This window comes from Rhineura floridana, chromosome 3 (genome assembly GCF_030035675.1).
Source record: "Rhineura floridana isolate rRhiFlo1 chromosome 3, rRhiFlo1.hap2, whole genome shotgun sequence".
Lineage (NCBI taxonomy): Eukaryota > Metazoa > Chordata > Lepidosauria > Squamata > Rhineuridae > Rhineura > Rhineura floridana.
Window position 1 is genome coordinate 74,681,028 of NC_084482.1, and position 17,405 is coordinate 74,698,432.

The 17,405-nt window shown below is 42.2% G+C and overlaps 2 protein-coding genes across 2 annotated transcripts in view; one reads left to right on the top strand and one right to left on the bottom strand.

Annotated features, from left to right (window-relative positions):
• The window catches only part of LOC133380072 (transitional endoplasmic reticulum ATPase-like), a 40,042-nt gene extending 30,900 nt beyond the window's left edge, over positions 1–9,142 (bottom strand). Inside the window, exon 1 of the mRNA XM_061616606.1 lies at positions 9,120–9,142. Within this exon, the coding sequence (XP_061472590.1) occupies positions 9,120–9,127 (8 nt within the window). The 5' untranslated portion in view covers positions 9,128–9,142. The remainder of the gene's footprint in view (positions 1–9,119) is intronic.
• Positions 9,143–9,468: 326 nt separating this feature from the next.
• PKN1 (protein kinase N1) overlaps positions 9,469–17,405 on the top strand; it is an 85,760-nt gene continuing 77,823 nt past the window's right edge. The window contains exon 1 of the mRNA XM_061616619.1: positions 9,469–9,574. Coding sequence (XP_061472603.1) covers positions 9,569–9,574 — 6 coding nt within the window. The 5' untranslated portion in view covers positions 9,469–9,568. The remainder of the gene's footprint in view (positions 9,575–17,405) is intronic.

Sequence of the window (17,405 nt, forward strand, 5' to 3'; positions counted from 1 at the left end):
CAATGCCGCCTCCAATGCCGCCTTCAACAGTGGGGGTTCACTGGGTGGCAGCACAACCTCAGGGAGTGGGAAGCTGGTTGGCGGGGAAGCGTTTGAAGTGCCAGGCGGGGCTTCTGGCATGGGCAGGGTTGGCGCGCATGAAGGGTTGCTTCTCAATGGCTCAGACGGGGAACTCGCAGACGTGGCAGGATCTGCCTCGACAGGAGGGATGAGCGAGGAAATCTGTGGTCTGACAGAGACTCCTCCTCCTACAAAGTCCCCAGGGACCTCGTCCTCATCTGACTCCTCTCCCTGATCTAACTCTGCGCCTGGGGCGTAACACTATCCAGAAGACTTCAGGAGAACCTGCCTTTATCAGGACCCTCTTGAATGTTGTTGCCCTCCTGTGGCTTATGGATTTAAAGAAATATCCAACTGCACAATAATACATAAAGGTCGCCCCTGTTTCTAATTTATAGGTATAAGCTAAAGCCAGCTAGCATGGAGACTGTATCTCTATTCACACAATAAGACTGGCGAGTACAAGAGACCTGGATTATACTGGCAGGCTTTGTCCCCGATATATGTGCATCAACTGAATGTCTACATGGGGTCATGGGTGCACAAATGTATATGCATAGAGTGCTCTGTTTATAATCAGGAACCTTGAAAAAGCAGGGTTTCTGATCATGCAGAAAGTGTCCTATGTGCATAACAGCAGAATCCTATTCATGTCTAATCAGAAGTAAGTTCAATAAGTCTGTATAGCAGCAGGGATGGGGAACTTGGGGTCCTCCAGATGTTGCTGGACTACCTGCTTGTTGGCTGTGCTTGTTGGGGCTGATGGGAGTTGGAGTCCAATATCTAGAGGGCCACATATGTGTATAGGATTGTACAGTATTCTTTTTGTTACATATGTGTACACTGCCTGCAGACATTCGACTGAATGCATTTAGGTCCCTCCTGTACAGCATGTCTTCACTTGCTGCTGTTATGTCATGTGAATTAGGCTCATATACTGTTAAACAGAAAGCAAGTTTCATCTCTATATTAACACAGTCTTAGCCAGTAAAACTCAGCTATATAAATAGTCTTTAAATGCTTCCAGTTTGGTCTTTGAGCATCTAGGTGAAAAGGAGTTCCAGAACTAGCAGGCAGCCACAAGAGCTAATGCTATGGTTATGAACTTTAAACAATGAAACGCTTTTGCTATCATTGCTGGGAACAGGTTGAAGAAACCATGAAACAGAAATTATACTGCATCTGCCACTCCAGCATAGAATCCTCATGCTCATTGGGATCAATTCTGAATCTGTTGGATTACTGTCTCTACTAAAGGCAGCAGTCTTGTGGCACCTCAACAACTAACAAATGTATTATGGCAGCAGTTTTTGTAGACTACAGCTCACATAATCAGACACATGAAGTGTTATCCTGAGTTGCAGAGAGGGTGGGGGGTTGTAAATGGTGAGGTCAGAAGGAAATGAAATGTGAAAAGTACAGATGGTGATAATTACCTTATTAACAGTAGCCACACACACACAAAAGTTGTGTTGATAACAGACATTTTGGCATTGGTAAATCAATTAACACATGTTGTGTGATAAAAATCCATTGTGTCTATCCACATTCATTTCTTGATAAATCATAATTTAGCTGTTAAACATAGCAGTCTCCCTTTATAGTTCCTCTCTTTTGATCAGGCTACCTTAAGTTATAGAGTGTCCTGGGAAGTTGAAATAGTCGCCTGCTGGTTTTTCAATACTGCTATTTGTGATGTCAGATTTGGGTTCATTTATTCTATTTGGTTTCCAGTGATACTTTTAATAACACCTTTTTTGAGGTTCAGTTATCATTTTTTCTCTCCCTCCTACCCTTGCTCCCTCTTCTCCTGTGGGGCCAGCCAAAGGTTTGCTGGCATTATGTTATCATGTCTTGGTTTGATAACTAATTCCTTCTGTTTATTCTCCGCCATATGCCAGGATGCCTGTGCTCGGGGAGGTAGAGGAATGCATCTGGGCACTTGGCACTGAACGTGACCAGATGGAATCCCATAAAAGAAGCGGCACTGAGGATGCAACCACGCCAACACGGGCTGCTCCTTATAGCTCACAGACAGAAGCTGTAGAAGCCCAAGATGAAAATCAGCAGAAGTGAACTGGGAATTCACTGCTTTGGAATTGTGGGGTTGCAAGACGTAATATGAAATCCAAAATGTTTCTAAAATGTGCCAGTTTTAGTAAATGACTTTGCTGCTTCTTATGGTCTGTTGCAGTGCTATTGGCTGGTAAACTGGGGATACTATCTATCTTACCAATGTCAGCACAGATTTCAGTGTTGCAAGAGATCTCACTAGGTGGTGCTTGCTATTGAAATGAGACATAAGTTTCAGTGAGAAGTGTTCTAACATAGGGCTGCTGTTTGTATTAATTTTTTGTGCACATTAAAAATGTGAGATTTTTTAAAAAAATGATTTTATGGTGTTGTAAAAGATTCATAGGGTTGCCATAAGTCGTAGTCAACTTGGAGGTACATAACAACAAAAAAAGATATGTACCATGGCTCCAGGGGAGCTATAATTGGCCACCATTCTGTAATACTTGTGCATGCTTCAAAAATGCACATTTGTCTCATAATGCGTGAAGCAGTCCATGATAGTTGCTGAGACTAGAAAGTGCTGTGGGGCCAAACAGTGTTATGGAAAGCACAGTATATGCATATTATTTTGATGACCTTAATGCAGCAACAAAGGATGTTAACTGGGATCAGCAGTTTAGAGTGCCTTTCTGTTCTCTCTTCCCTGTACTAAAGGTCGGATTACAGCAGTTGGGGGCCCAGTTGCAGCCCTCAAAATAGGGTCCCCTTCCCCTCCAAAAGAAATGTGTGAAATAAGGTACCACTATATAAGTCTTGTGGTATCTTTAAAAGTTACAAAATCTGTTATGGCATCATATTTTGTTGTACCCATATGTTACTGTTTTGCCTTGCTACATCAATAAAAAAAGCTTTTAAAAATCTGTTATGGCATAAACTTTGTGGATGATAAAAAATACTCTTGAGCATGTGCAGTTTCATAACTCTTGGCAGCACACAAACAAAAACATTTGCCACCCTTGATAAACAAAAAAATAAAATACTCTGAGCATGTGCAGTTTCACATTTTAAACTCACTTAACTCAGCATTGGTTTTGCTCAATTCCTGCATTGGGCCAGTCACTAACTCTAAACCCAAGTGGCTATTGTAAAATGGCTGCAAAAAGGGCTTGATTCCCAGCAGGGCTGTGGAGTCGGTACGCCAGACCTTTGACTCTGACTCCTCTATTTTTCTACTGTCCGACTCCGACTCCAACTCCTTCATAAATGGCAAATGTATATTAACTAGTAATAACAAGTTTACTGTAATAAAATGGTAGCACAAGGCATTTCATCACCACCATGTGAATCCAGAGCTTGGAAAAGTTACTTTTTTAAAACTACAACTCCCATCAGTCCAAGGGATTGGGCTCATGGGAGTTGTAGTTCAAAAAAGTAACTTTTCCAAGCTCTGGATTCACGTGGTGGTGATGAAATGCCTTGTGCTACCATTTTACTACAGTAAATTTGCTATTACTAGTTAATATACATTTGCCATTTATGAAGGTGTCGGAGTCGGTACATTTCTACCGACTCAAACTCCACCCAAAATTGCTCCCGACTCTGACTCCACGACTCCGACTCCACAGCCCTGATTCCCAGGCATCAAATTCTGGTTCCTTTAACTAGAGTAATGCATCTTTGTACTATAAAGGGCCATGTTTTTCTTCATCCCCCCTCCGCAAAGTAGTACAGTTCCAAGGCTTCAACCAATCTTACTTTGGCCTGATTATTGCATGTTTTATATGCATACATCTCAGTTGAACATCAATTGAGTCTACTCCCAGGTTAGTGTGCACAAGGGGAGGAGTTCCTAAGTAATTCCTAAGAGGAGTTACCTTTCATTTTAAAAACGACTTTTTAAAAACTTTTTTACTTATTTATTTTTACAGGTAAAATAGTAAGAAAAAGCATACAGCCAGTATTTTTCATAATTCCTCAATGAAAAAAATATATATATTCCTCCTTGCCAGTGTTCTGCCCCAATCGCAAAACCACTAAGATAACCATCAGAATTTTAAAATGTTATAGAATAATCATATATCCACTTACCTGGGAGCAAGTCCTCTGAACACAGAGACTTACTTCTGAATACACACGTATATCATTGTACAATAAATTATATAGTGAATTCTTAATGAGTGCCTGGTCTATAACTCCTGCATAGCAAGACACATGGCTAAGCCTCTCTGCAAAATTTTCACATTTTGTATTTGCCATTTGAGGTGTGTGTGTGCGTGTGCGTGGGAGAGAGAGATTCTTTAACATTTACCCACACTTAGGATACAATCCAACTTGCTTTTACGCTGGGCTGAGGGGAGTTGGATGTGCTGGATCTGCAGCTGGGTCCCATGCCAGAGTAAGTCCCTCAGCCTGGCTCAGCCAGGATCCAGCTGGCTCAGCCGAGACCAGAGGAAGTGGAGTTGATGTAAGCCAGCACAAGGCCTGAAAAAGGGGTGTGTTAGGGGCATGTTGGGGGAAGGGCTGAAGTTAGGGGACTTAGGCCACATCCAACTCATGTTCAGAGTGCTCCTGCAAGTCCCAATCCAGGCAAAAGTTATGCTGGGGAAAAGGTCAGTCTAAGAAAATAATTGCGATAGAAGTAAATGGAGAGGACTTACTTCCCGGTAGGAGTATTTGGGAGAGCAGACTTTTACTTTCTGGTCCCTGCACACAGCTCCCAACTGAGCCGGCGTTCAGCAAACCCAGAGGCTCTTGAATAGCAACTGGATGTGGCAGAAGTTGCTCCAGCACAACTTATGATGGCTTCTCCTGAGTTGGATTGCTCTGCCCCTGTGTAGGAGTTCTATAGAAAATAACTTCAAGGGAGTACCTGATCTTAGATGAACCCATCATAGGAAAGTTGCATCCTGGTTGCCAGGAATAAAGTAATGGCAAACTACAGAGATTCCAGGAACTAGAAATGAGACAGAACCTCTTTATGACCCCAGGGGTTCCTATTTCCTGGTTCCAAACAACTCTGACTTCACTCATTGGTTAAAAACACAGAAAAGTTAGAGCAGCCTGACTGGCTCATCTCACAGAAACTGCTTGCCTGCACATTTTGCTTCATAACTTTCTTTCTAGAAGGCTGGAAAGTTCCCTTTTTAAAAAATTAAACGGAAGTTCAGAATCCAGACCTCTGCTGTCGGGCTCAGGTACAATTGCTCTAATATAATCTGTCCATGCTGGTACTTTTTAAGGACACTCGAGGCAAATTTGCCCAACACTTGTCCTCTAAAGAGTAATTCTTTGAGTGTGCCCTTCTTAATTGCTTTGAAGTCATCTTAAGTTTCCTAAGTAATCAGGGTTGCCAGGTTCAGGGTCTGAGACTGATCCTGTATCTTTAGGAGAAGAGAAAGTCAGCCAAGTGCAGGTGTTCTTGCAACACTGTAATGGGAAAAACCACAAGGTGGAATTCCCCCTTCCCCCTGCACAACTTTTAAAGACACAGTTGTGCAGGGGGAAGGGGGAATTCCACCTTGTGGTTTTTTCCATTACAGTGTTGCAAGAACACCTGCACTTAGCTGACTTTCTCTTCTCCTAAAGATACAGGATCAGTCTCAGACCCTGAACCTGGCAACCCTATAAGTAGCAGATAGCCAATGTTGGGGTACAGTCTTTTTGTGTATGTACCCAGGACATTGTTGGGACCAGTAATTGGTGAGAATTATGAAGAGTAAATGAATGCGTGCAGGTGAAGTTTGATTGAAGTATGAGTGTACTAGTGCGTTTGGAATTTGTGCGGATCTTGAGTAGTGGAATCCTATCTTACAGATGTTCATGTTTTATATATAGCATTTAATTTTGTTCAGTTTCCTCTGTAAACAGTTTAACAATCTTTTCTGATAAAAAGTGGTATATAAATATTTATTTTATTTATTAATTTTATATCCTGCCCGTCGTCCTAGAAGGAGCCCCTGAAGTAAATGATAAAATAAGTAAACAACACTAGTTAGAATCTGGATCTGTTCTGGTAATTCTGGCCCTGGGATATATGATTTCTGAATGCCACTGCGGACTAATATTATGATATTATGAAGTGTCAGATCTCAAACTCTTCCTACACAGTCATAATCACTGCAAAGACTTGATGCTGCTCTCTCATCATTAGTTTATAATTAGGCTACATATATTTCCAGTTTACTATCTCATTTGAAAACAATTTTAGAGTTCTAATGTATGCCATGCGCTGAATCACATGCTCAAGTAAGCTTGTGTTCTTCCTTCCCTTTAGCTGGCTGTTTCCTCTTCAGTGCAAAGTATAGTTGCTCTTGGACTAGAACTGCCAAACTGTGTATTGAGCTTACCCTCCTAATAGGATTACAGGCTAGCTTCAAACCATGGTGGTTTGCAATCCTGGTTTGGAAGGCAAGTGCAAACCAGTCATCTGTTTCAGGTGTAATAGCAAACTGAGGTTTGTCCTGAAGAAGCAGTAATATATTGAAATGGAACATGCAAGGGGAGGAGGGAGTTAATGCACACAAGGCCTGTTCACAATCTGAACCAAGCGTTTCTGAGGGAGAAATTCCAGTTTCTGGTAGTTGAATTAAGATGTTCAGAACTTTTTGAATTTAATCCATCTATATAAACTCTTGTTTAATCTCTGTAACAGAAGAAGAGGTGTGACCATCACACCTCCCTAGGGCTGCCTCATATTTTCAAGACTATAGTGGTGAGATGTGGCCATTAGAGGGTGCCACAACACAAAGAGAAGCTGGAAAAATGATCATGGCTGTTTTCTTAAGGGTTAGAATCTACCATAATGAGCCTCCCTCCTTAAGGATTCTTTCACATGTAGTGTGCATTCGGGTGCCAAGATAAACCATTGTTAATAGTCTGCTATGAGTATGCTGATGGCACCTGTTTTGCTCCTCTCCATTTGTGTATAGGAGAAGCAAATTATGCTCCCTAACAATGTTAACTTCCAAACTGGGGATAGTGATTTGTCTGGCATAATCATGCTACAATTTCTTGGGAACACAAAGCCAAGTAAAAATATCCACTCTTGTACTGCACCCTAGTATTGTCCATCGACAAAATAATCAAGATGCATGTTTTATTGATTGGGAGGTGACAAGATAAGAATACATGTCACTGTGCCTTCTGGCTCTGTTAGTGCGTGTGCACAAATTGGGGAGGGATTGGAGAAGACAAGTTTCTGCCTCCTAGCAAGTTCTTGCATCTCCACAGAGCATCCAGCCTCTCATTATGAAAAGCACGCTCCTCTGCTCCAGGTGGTCTTGGTGCCTAGCTACTGGCATCCCCAGAGAATGGAGGATGCAGCCCTTCTAAAGAGGGATGCTGGATGACAGGGAAGCCAATTAAATATTCAGTAGTCCTTCCAGCCACTTAATCTGGCTGCTAGTCCTATTTCCCTCTTCCACCATTGCCACCCCTAACGCCTTTCTCTTGTGCTGCACAAGCACAGTTCTCACCTCTGTTCCCATTTCTCTCTAGTTTCTCTTGAATTGTATAAGAAAGGGAAAGGAGGGGTCCCAGGCTTATGAATGGGCCTTCTAGAAAGGAAGGTGCTGTGATTGTTCTCTGCTACACCTCATCTTCCCCATGCCCTCAGAGATCTGAATAGATAGGATTATTATATGAGAGAACAGGAAAGATAGTTGGCATACTCAGAAACAGAAATTAGAAGCATTCTTCTAACCCCTCCCCAAAAATGCCCTTGCTATATATAATTTTTACATAAGTGCAAGAGGTTAGGGCAACAAACATCTTTGTGCTCCCCACCCCCATGCCTTGTTTCCTTACAAAATAAATATCCCCTCTACTGCTTAGAATAAGTAGGCAGTCATGGAAATGAGCCTGAGAGAATGTTATCCTTTGGTAACCATAGATTTGGAAAGACAGGGAACTTGCAAGAAAAACAGAGAACCTAATGCAGTGGGTTCTCTATTTATTTATTTATTTTAAATATATATTTGTATACCTCTCTTCATAAAAAAAATCAAAGCTGTTTACAACAATCACATACATACACACACACAGAGTAAAACCATGTAAAACTTTAAAATCAAAATCATTGACTAACTATTGCAGAAAGATATATTCTCAACTGCCTGCATAAGCATATAAAAGTTTTCAGGTGCCTGCTGATTCGCTATTGGCAGAGCATTCTACAGAGCTGGACCGATGACACTAAAGGCTTGATTTCTTGCTGTTGTCAAGTGACCCTCACCACCTGGGAGGTTGGGGGAAATGACCAATGATATTCCTGCAGATGATCTCAGTGATTGACCTGGGATACAAGGATTCAGGCAGTCCTTAAGGTACTCTGGACCTTGTTCTGGGCTTTGTAAATTAATAAAAGAACCTTGACCTTGGCTCAGCAGTAGACGGGCAGTCAGTGAAGATGTTTTAACAGTGATGTCACATGTTGTCAGCCATGTGCCCCCATCAGTAGTCTGGCCGCCACATTCTGCACCAGCTGGAGCTTGCTTATTTATTTATTTATAAATATATTTGTATTCCACTATTTCACTTAAAAACATCAAAGTGGTTTACAAGAAAAACAACCACCATACAATAAAAACATTAAAAATACAATAAAACAAAGGTCAACTATTGCAAAAAGTAATATTCTTAATATGTCTTCCCAACCAGGACAAAGAGCCGTCCCACATAGAGCGTGTTGCAGTAATCCAACCCTGACGTTACAAATGCATGGACTGAAGAGAAGACTGAGGGGAGATATGATAGCACTGTTCAAGTACTTGAAAGGTTGTCACACAAAGGAGGGCCAGAATCTCTTTTTGATCGTCCCAGAGTGCAGGACATAGAATAAGGCTCAAGTTACAGGAAGCCAGATTTTGACTGAACATCAGGAAAAGCTTCCTGTTACAGCAGTACAACAATGGAACCAATTGTCAGTCTCTGCCGGCTGTACAGAGGTGATATACAGTGCTGTAAAACAATTAACCAGCAGCTGCCTACGCAGGGGCTTGGTTGTAAAGCAAATAAGCAAGGGAAAGGGGTTTCAGTGCACGTACCAGGTCATCTTCCAAATGGCAGTCAGTGAACAAAGCAAGGTCTGATATTCTAATGAAGGTAATCTGAGTTTCAAGGCACAGCTGGCAAGGGTCTGATGCTGGCATCTTGATGTTGCTTCCAGCAAAGGGCAAATGGTGTCTCACTGTCTTTTAAACCACCCTCCCTGGTTCAGGTGCTAGCAATCAGCCCTCCGACTCCCAGGAGTTTGTAGCCTTAAATGGCCAGAACAGCTGTGTTGCTCTTCTACTTGCAGCTATCTTCACTCTGCACGGAGTGGAGTGGCCTCCTGTTTGCTCCCTGAGTCTGATTGACCCCCCCCCCACTGTATCCTGAACATCTTCCAGTGGTGGGGAGTTTGGAGCTGCTTCTGGGGTGGGTCTACTTGTTCCCTCTCCTGGGTCTGCTGTGCCAATCCCCCGTTCCTCATCCTCCCCTGAGGACTCATCCTATGGAGGTATGACCCCAATTACCTAGGGAGCTGATGGGCTCTCCAATACTGGAGGCATTCAGGCAGCTGGATAGCCACCTGTCGGGTATGCTATAATTTGGATTCCTGTATTGAGCAGGGGGTTGGACTCAATGGCCATATAAGCAAGGCCCCTTCCAACTCTACAATTCTATGACTCTATAGTGGGCAGACTATCCCTATCCAGCAACAGTCATAGTTGACAAACCAGGAAAAGCTGGTAAAAAGCACTCCTAGTCACAGAGGACACTGTCTAAGTGCAATGGGACCTTTTCTGACAGCTCAAGAGTACAGGCAAAGGGAGGTGACACACTAAGCCTTGATTTCCTGACCAGCATCACCCAAATCAGCTCTGGGTACTTCCTTGGGAGGGCTCTGGCTAGTGTTTGGGTCAGGGTGGCAAAGTGACCCTGAAGAGGTGGTACCTAAGGGGTTGTCCCTTGAGGGAGGAGGAGCAAGGGGTGGGGCACTGTCTTTGTTGTATTACTATAGATTGCCCTCTCTGGGTAAAAGCCAGGGAACGGATAGGTGTTTTGTGGGACTTCCCTGTTTGAGAGACAGGTGAGTTTCAGATATACACACTAAGCTTTTGTGGTTATCTGATGGCTTTAAAGGGAATCTGGGGCCAGAGTGAAGGATGTGACAGAAGCCACCTGTTGTTGGCAGAAGAGTGGCTCCCTGCAAGGACTGGTGAAGAGGGGTTTTTTAGCACTTTATGATCAAGCTACTATGAAATTTGGGAAATTTAACGTTTAGCCTCTATACATTCTTTACGTACTTTCAGAGCTTGGAAAAGTTACTTTTTTGAACTACAACTCCCATCAGCCCCAGCCATCATGGCCATTGGATTGGGCTGATGGGAGTTGTAGTTCAAAAAAGTAACTTTTCCAAGCTCTGTTACTTTATAGTATAAATGTATCAATTGCATATATTTTATAAGATGAAGCCGCTAGAACTTTTAGCCTCTATGAATTTTTTATACATTTTGTTTGTTTTTGTCATATTTGATATAGTTCTGCAATGCAGTGATAGCTGGTCGGATTATTGTTGACATGTGATTGTATTGGGAGGCTTATTATATTTGTCATTAATTGATATTTTTAGTGATTAATAGTTCATTTTATTATGACTTTAAAATGTTATTATGTTCACATAATCAAGCTGAGTTATTTGGTAGATTGTCATGTTACATTTTGAAATCATGTAATATTTGATATTTCAATGATGTATTGATTTGCAGTTTTGCTCTGTTGTGAAGTGCTTTGAGAATACTTATATAGAAAAGCAGCATGCAAATTTAAATAATAAAACAGTGGTATACCATCCATATAGCTAAGTCCATTCATGGAGGAGGAACACAGGAGAGTGCAACTTTGAGACATTTTTTCAGAGCAGAAACAATGGCCTTGACTGCAGGAGCACCTGAGTAATTGATGGCCTCTCCTTGCTCTGTCTAGTGAATGAGACAATAAGGTTTTCAAGTTTTATTATTGTTTGTGACAGCTTGGTCAGAAAATTAGGAAAGTCATCAAGCAGGGTACTTTTTTTTTTTGTGGGATTCCTACTTCATGCTAGGAGATAAATGGTAGCACTTCTTTGCAAGGTTTTAAGGACCACTGCGTCCAATGAAGCTTACTCCTCTTATTAGGATTGGGGTCATGCCGATCCTAATAAATTAGATATTATGCTATGTTCTGCTGTCCCGTATGTGTGTATGGATCAACACAGCTGTCAGCGTTTTTGGATCCTCCTTCGGGTATTGTGTGGCAATGGGGATTCTCAAGATGATCTCCTGCGCTTCAAAATGTACCATTACACCACTAGTTTGTTTTTACTGAATAGTAACTATGATCAATGTCTTTATGTGACTAAATAATTTTACCAGTAGCCCAGGGGTATAGTTGTACAGGGTCCCAGAGATGTCTTACATCCCTTACTTTTTTGGGAGCAGGGCCCCAGCAGGGTCCCTATGTCTCTAGCATCTTGTGAGCCAATCAGCATGAAAGGGGAGTGTGTTAGTCACTGAGACTTCTGACATGCTTCCTTGTCCTTTCTAACTGATTGGTGTCAATCAGAATAAAAGGAGGTGAATCAGCCACTGAGAAGACTTACTGGCTCCTAGAGATGTCTGCTGTTGTGGGAGAAGGCATTAACAGGGTTCTCAGTTTCAACCCAGCAGCAAAAAAAAGGGGTGAGGGGCATGTGACTAAAATGAAGGGACCCTGCACTTCTGAATTTGCCACTACACTACTGCCAGTGCCTTTTTATAATTCTATGTGGTGATGTATTTGAAGCTCCAGAAGACTGCAGGAGTGGCTTTGTAGTAGGTAGGACAGTGTGTGATGGGTGTGATGTGTTTGTGTCTTACAATTCTACCCATGCCTGGTTTTATTTGGTTGCAATTAGGCTTGATTAGGATCACTTGTGATATTTAATAGGTACATGAATTCACTTTTAAAGGGTTATGTGAAAGCATGGAATTGTATGCCACTGGTACATTCAGAGCTAAACCTTAGGGCTAGGTCTTGTTGGATTGCCATATTTATTTGTTTATTATTAGATTTATTATATAAAGATGCATGGTATTAATCTCCCTCCAGATGACTCCTGAAAAGAACAGGCAGTGGGCTACTGACTGTTGCACAGATATTCTGTACAAATATGACTGTAATGAGAGGCTTTTAAAGTGCATTTACAAGAGCAAGATTACTCAAATGTGCTAACATCTGCAATGGTGGGTCCAGATAAGCTGTCCTTGGGAAGCCTGTTGCCTTTTATCAGGGTTGCCCTTCAAGGGTAAAATGGCACAAATTACTTTCAAAAATGGATATTTGCCTAGGGGCACTTAACAGAGCTATGTGCATTCCAACATTAGGCTAATGTTCTAATTGTTCTTTTCTCCACTGTGTGGATCTTTTAACCTAAATTAAGCATTTGAAATAGTAACAGTAGTAGCAATATGATGTGAAATTCAGATCTGCAGAGTCCCTATTTTTTATAAAGTAGATATATTCAGAAGCTGAATTTATGGTATCAAACTTCCCATATCTCTAACTAGGAAAGGCACTGAAAAGTAGATGCTCTCCCTCTGCTTCTTTGTTATATTACTATATTATAGGAAAAAAGAAGGGACATGTGTTCAAGGGTAAGCACCTTACACATGCGCTAAGTATGAGGAAGTTAACATGGGCGGAGCGGGGAGGGTGGGTAATGAATGCACATTGGGGTAAGACATTACAACCCTGTTCCGTCTACTGGTGTGTACATGGTGCTGCTACCATACTATACGGATCAAACTATAAAGATGCGTACAGGCATGTGCAGATTCCTTTCAAACTGCAGCCGGACAAAATAGCCTCACTGTTTGTTAAGCAAGTACTGTGCATGTAGCCCAAGTGTAGATCTAGTGCAGTTTAGATCTTGCAGCCGTAGTCTTAGCAGAAGTCCTAGCTGAAGCAACAGCAGAAGTTGCAGGTATTTCCCAAGAAGAGGCAGCGGATCTCCAAACTACTCTTCCCATCACAGCAGATAATATTCCCATACATAAATGATCTTTAATGGTACTCCTTTTTGTAGAAAACTCTTCCATGCTGCAGTTTTCCTTTACTCAGTACAGTCTTTTTTCTTTTTTTAAGATTCAAGCTGTTTTACTCAAATTGGCTAAAGTGTTGAATTGCATTTGTGTACACCATATAACATTCCCTCACATCTTTGAAAAATTGTATTTTAATGTGCTTTAATCAGGGTTCTCTCTAGTATGTTGGTTTGCTGCTCATATTCTCTTCCAATATAGTATTGCTGTTTTTAGGACTTTATAGTAATAACCAGCACTTTTTTTATTGTGCCTGGAAATTAACTGGGAGCTCAGCACAGGTGGAAAAGAACTGGTATAAGTGAACACCAGAAACTACTCTGCCAACTGCATTTTGCACCAGCTGGAGCTCCTGAACTCTCTTTAAGGGTGATTCCACATAGAGTGCATTGTAAGAGGCTGATCTGGATGTGATCAGGGCATAACTAGATCTGCATGATCCACAAAAGGGCACAGCTGGTCAAAAAATCAAAGCTGAGCAAAGACTCCTGGCCACAGCTGCCAGATCTAGGCTAGATCCAGAATCTCTCAAACAGCTGACCTGATCCTTCAAGGGGGAAGTGCAGCCCCAGACAGCATAGGTCAAATATCCAAGCCAGGACCACCTCTTCTAGTGATCAAAAGCACTTCTGACTTGTCTGGATTAAGCCTCTACTTATTGTTGTGGTCATGTGCCTTCAGTTCGACTTATGGTGGCCCTACGAATCAGTAACCTCCAACAGCATCTGTCAAGAACCACCCTGTTCAGATCTTGTAAGTTCAGGTCTGTGGCTTCCTTTCTGGAATCAATCCATCTCTTGTTGGCCTTGAAATTAAATTGAAATTAAAATGATCTGGCATCAGATGATATCAGGTGGCTGCAAGGTGGGTAGCCTTACCCACCTATCAAAAGTGGCCCGCAGTTCTGGATCTGGCCCTCTGGCTGGATCCAATTACCAACCCTACCAATTGCCCACAATTGCCCACACTTTAAGCATATGGAAATGCAGAAAAGCGCGATATAAATTATACTAATAAATAAAATCAGCAATTGGTCTGTGTTTGAAGACCAGTGCATATCAGGAACAGCATACATTTAGATTCTCTGTTACTCCTGTCTGCATAGTTTTCTTTCCTTTATTGTTTAAATAATTTCAGTTACTGTGTAAAGCCATAGTTCACTCTGTGCTTTTTTTTAAAAAAAAAAAGGGTGAGTAAAACATACTTTTATTTCAAAGTATTTATTGTAGAATAGTTGTACTGGAGGAGATTGTTCTGGAGCAAATTGGACTGAAGCCAGTGTGACTCATCCAAGGACTGAGATCGCATGACTATTGTGTGTGGCAGAGAATCACATTTCTGGTGTCTTGGTTGCCAGAATGGTCTGTTGATGGCAAATAGCGTAGGTCAGCACAGTTTGGGAAAGCTGCTGTCTGGCACCATTGTGCTTGCGACTAGAGGTTTCAGTTCTATACACTTCCCAATCCCATCTCTCTTTCTGAAATGTGATTGGCTCTCCTGCACAATGACAATGTGGATGGAACCTGAGAACTATAGTACTATTTGTGCAGAGGCTTGAACCCTGAGTTGGGCTATGTTCATAATAATATGTCCCTGTATGCCCAGACACATTGCCTTGGCTTGTAATCTGTGTTAACAGTTAACTTAGCCTTGTCTTGGAACAGTATGTGGGAATTTGTAGCCAAGAAGCCTAGTGTATCAGTTCCGTACTCTGATTTGAATTAAGAATATACATACAGTATATGGCACAAACTTTTTTCCATCTATACAAAGACTGGAATCTTGGTCTGTCTCATTGATGGCTCATTGAAGAGGAATGACCCTGCAGTTGACAAAGCCAGACTGCATGAAGGATTTACATTTTGTAGTTTTCTCCTTGGGTTTCTGGAGAAAGCAAGGGCATATGTTGCTACCTAAGCAAAGAAGACTCATCACTTTGGGGGAAAATAACTGCTTTATACTTGGGGCTCAGAACAAGGAAGACACTGCCGTAGCAGCCTGTCTGTGGAAGGGGCTGTAAAAGCAGAATCCTAAAACTGAGCCTTCCATAATTTGTAAAATGTTAAAACATTACTAATAAGAAACCAATCTCACCAATAAAACATTAAGTAAAGACTTAAAAGCTTACTTTAGCTTACAATTAGAAAGTACCCGTTACTTTTTTCTTTGTAGCATGTCTGATCTTCCTGGCACCTTATCCCTTTCCAAGTTAATGCTTATTACTGTAAGAGGGATGCTGTTGGATTGAGTTTGACAAATTACCTCTGCCTTTTGTTGTCTTCCAAGAGGAAGCCTTTTGTAGTCTTCTGAGAAGGTTATTGCTCCTTACTTGCTGCTGCAGGAGAAACAGTTGGAAGTGGGGCAAGAGCAACTCCTGTTTTGTTCTTTTGTTTATGTTCCAGAAGGGAGATAGAGCTAGAGTCCTCCAGATGGATAGGCTTTGTTTACCTTCACCTGTGATGTTCTGACTGATTTCCTTCTGTCGCTAGACTGTTATGTCTTTAGGGAAGCTTACCTGCCCCTCCTCCTCCTGCCCTCTCTCTTCCTTTCTTCTCCGACTGTCTGGGAGAGAGGAGACATCCTTTTGTCTCTGCTCTTGCTCCTAGCCATGGGGCTGACTTCCACATCTGGGCGTTACGCCTCCAACTTAGTTAGTTAGAACTAGGTTTGCCTTTCTATCTACTATGTATTTCTATAAATAAACTAGCTTTTCTTATTTTACTAAATCTCCAGTCTCAGTGATCCTGATGCAGGGTAAAAGCCTGCTTTCTTAGGTAAACGCATGCACACGCTGACACACTCACATTTCAACATCCGCTGTTACTCTCTGCTGCTGTTGTGCTGCTTTAAACTAAATTAAGCACACAAACACACAGCAACAGAAACTTGTGCAGGGACCTGTGATAGCTGAAGGACACAATGCAATTGTATTCTTGTAGGATTACGGGGCTGGGATGGATGGGTACCCTCCAAGCCTATAATCCTCTATCTGGAAGTTGGGATCTGCAGTGGAAGAAACCTGCTGTAGTAATCTAGCCAGTTTCTTTGTTAGGCTGGAATGGAAATTGACTGCTTTCAAGTCGATCCCGACTTATGGTTACCCTATGAATAGCGTTTTCATGGTAAGCGGTATTCAGAGGAGGTTTACCATTGCCTCCCTGAGGCTAGTCCTCCCCAGCTGGCTAGGGCCTGCTCAGCTTGCCACAGCTGCACAAGCCAGCCCCTTCCTTGTCCACAACTGCCAGATGGGGGGCAATTGGGCTCCTTGGGACTATGCAGCTTGCCTAAGGCTGCACAGGTGGCAGGGCATGTAACCCCTGAGCCACTCACTGTGGGGTGATGTTTAGCTGGCCCTTTACACCTAGGAGACAACAAGCGAGGATTTGAACTCACAGACTCTGGACTCCCAGCCAGGCTCTCCTCCCCACTGTGCTATACTGTAGCTTCTTTGTTAGGTTAATGGGTCTGTTAAATACTGATCTACATGTCAAAGACTTGGCCAAGAGAAGATGTGTTAACATAGGAATGAGGGTAGCCGGTCCTTCACCTGCTGGGGCAGAAGGTAGATTTTGGGAGAGTCTGACGTGCAGCTAGGAGCTGGAAAGACAAAGAGAGACTTGCTTTGTGTGCTGAACCCCAAGCCATGGATTTGGGGATTAGCCTAGAAACATAATGGAGAAGCAAGATCCGTTAGACTGTTAATGTTTAGATACCCTCCATCTCACGCTCAGGTTGTATATATGTGTAAATAAAACTATATATCCTCAAGACTCCACAGGTTTTGCTGACCTTCATTCCAAGGAAACCAAACCCTGGGTAAGCGCTGGAACCCCAGGAAGTCTCTGTTTGGGGCAGTGGAGTTTCACCACAAAGGGCCAGACCTCAGCCACTGAATCATGACCAGATAGGTGCGACTGGTAATAAAACTGCTACTGTCATCACAGGCTAATGCTGAAATCAAGGTGCATATGTACTTAAATATTACAAAACTTGAATTACAGGATAGGCAGAGGAGGCTGCCTCCTTACCTCCTGTGATAGATCTCCATATCTGTTTTTTTTTTTAAAGATAGAATCTATTGGTGGGCATGCCTCAGCTAAAACAGAGGAGTCAAGGGTGCAGCTTGTGCATTTAATAAAGGCCCCATTATTCAAGCACAGTTTGAATGGCCTTCAGTTTATTTTCCAGCAACTTTAATTTATGTTTGGGATGGAGTGGCCACTAGCA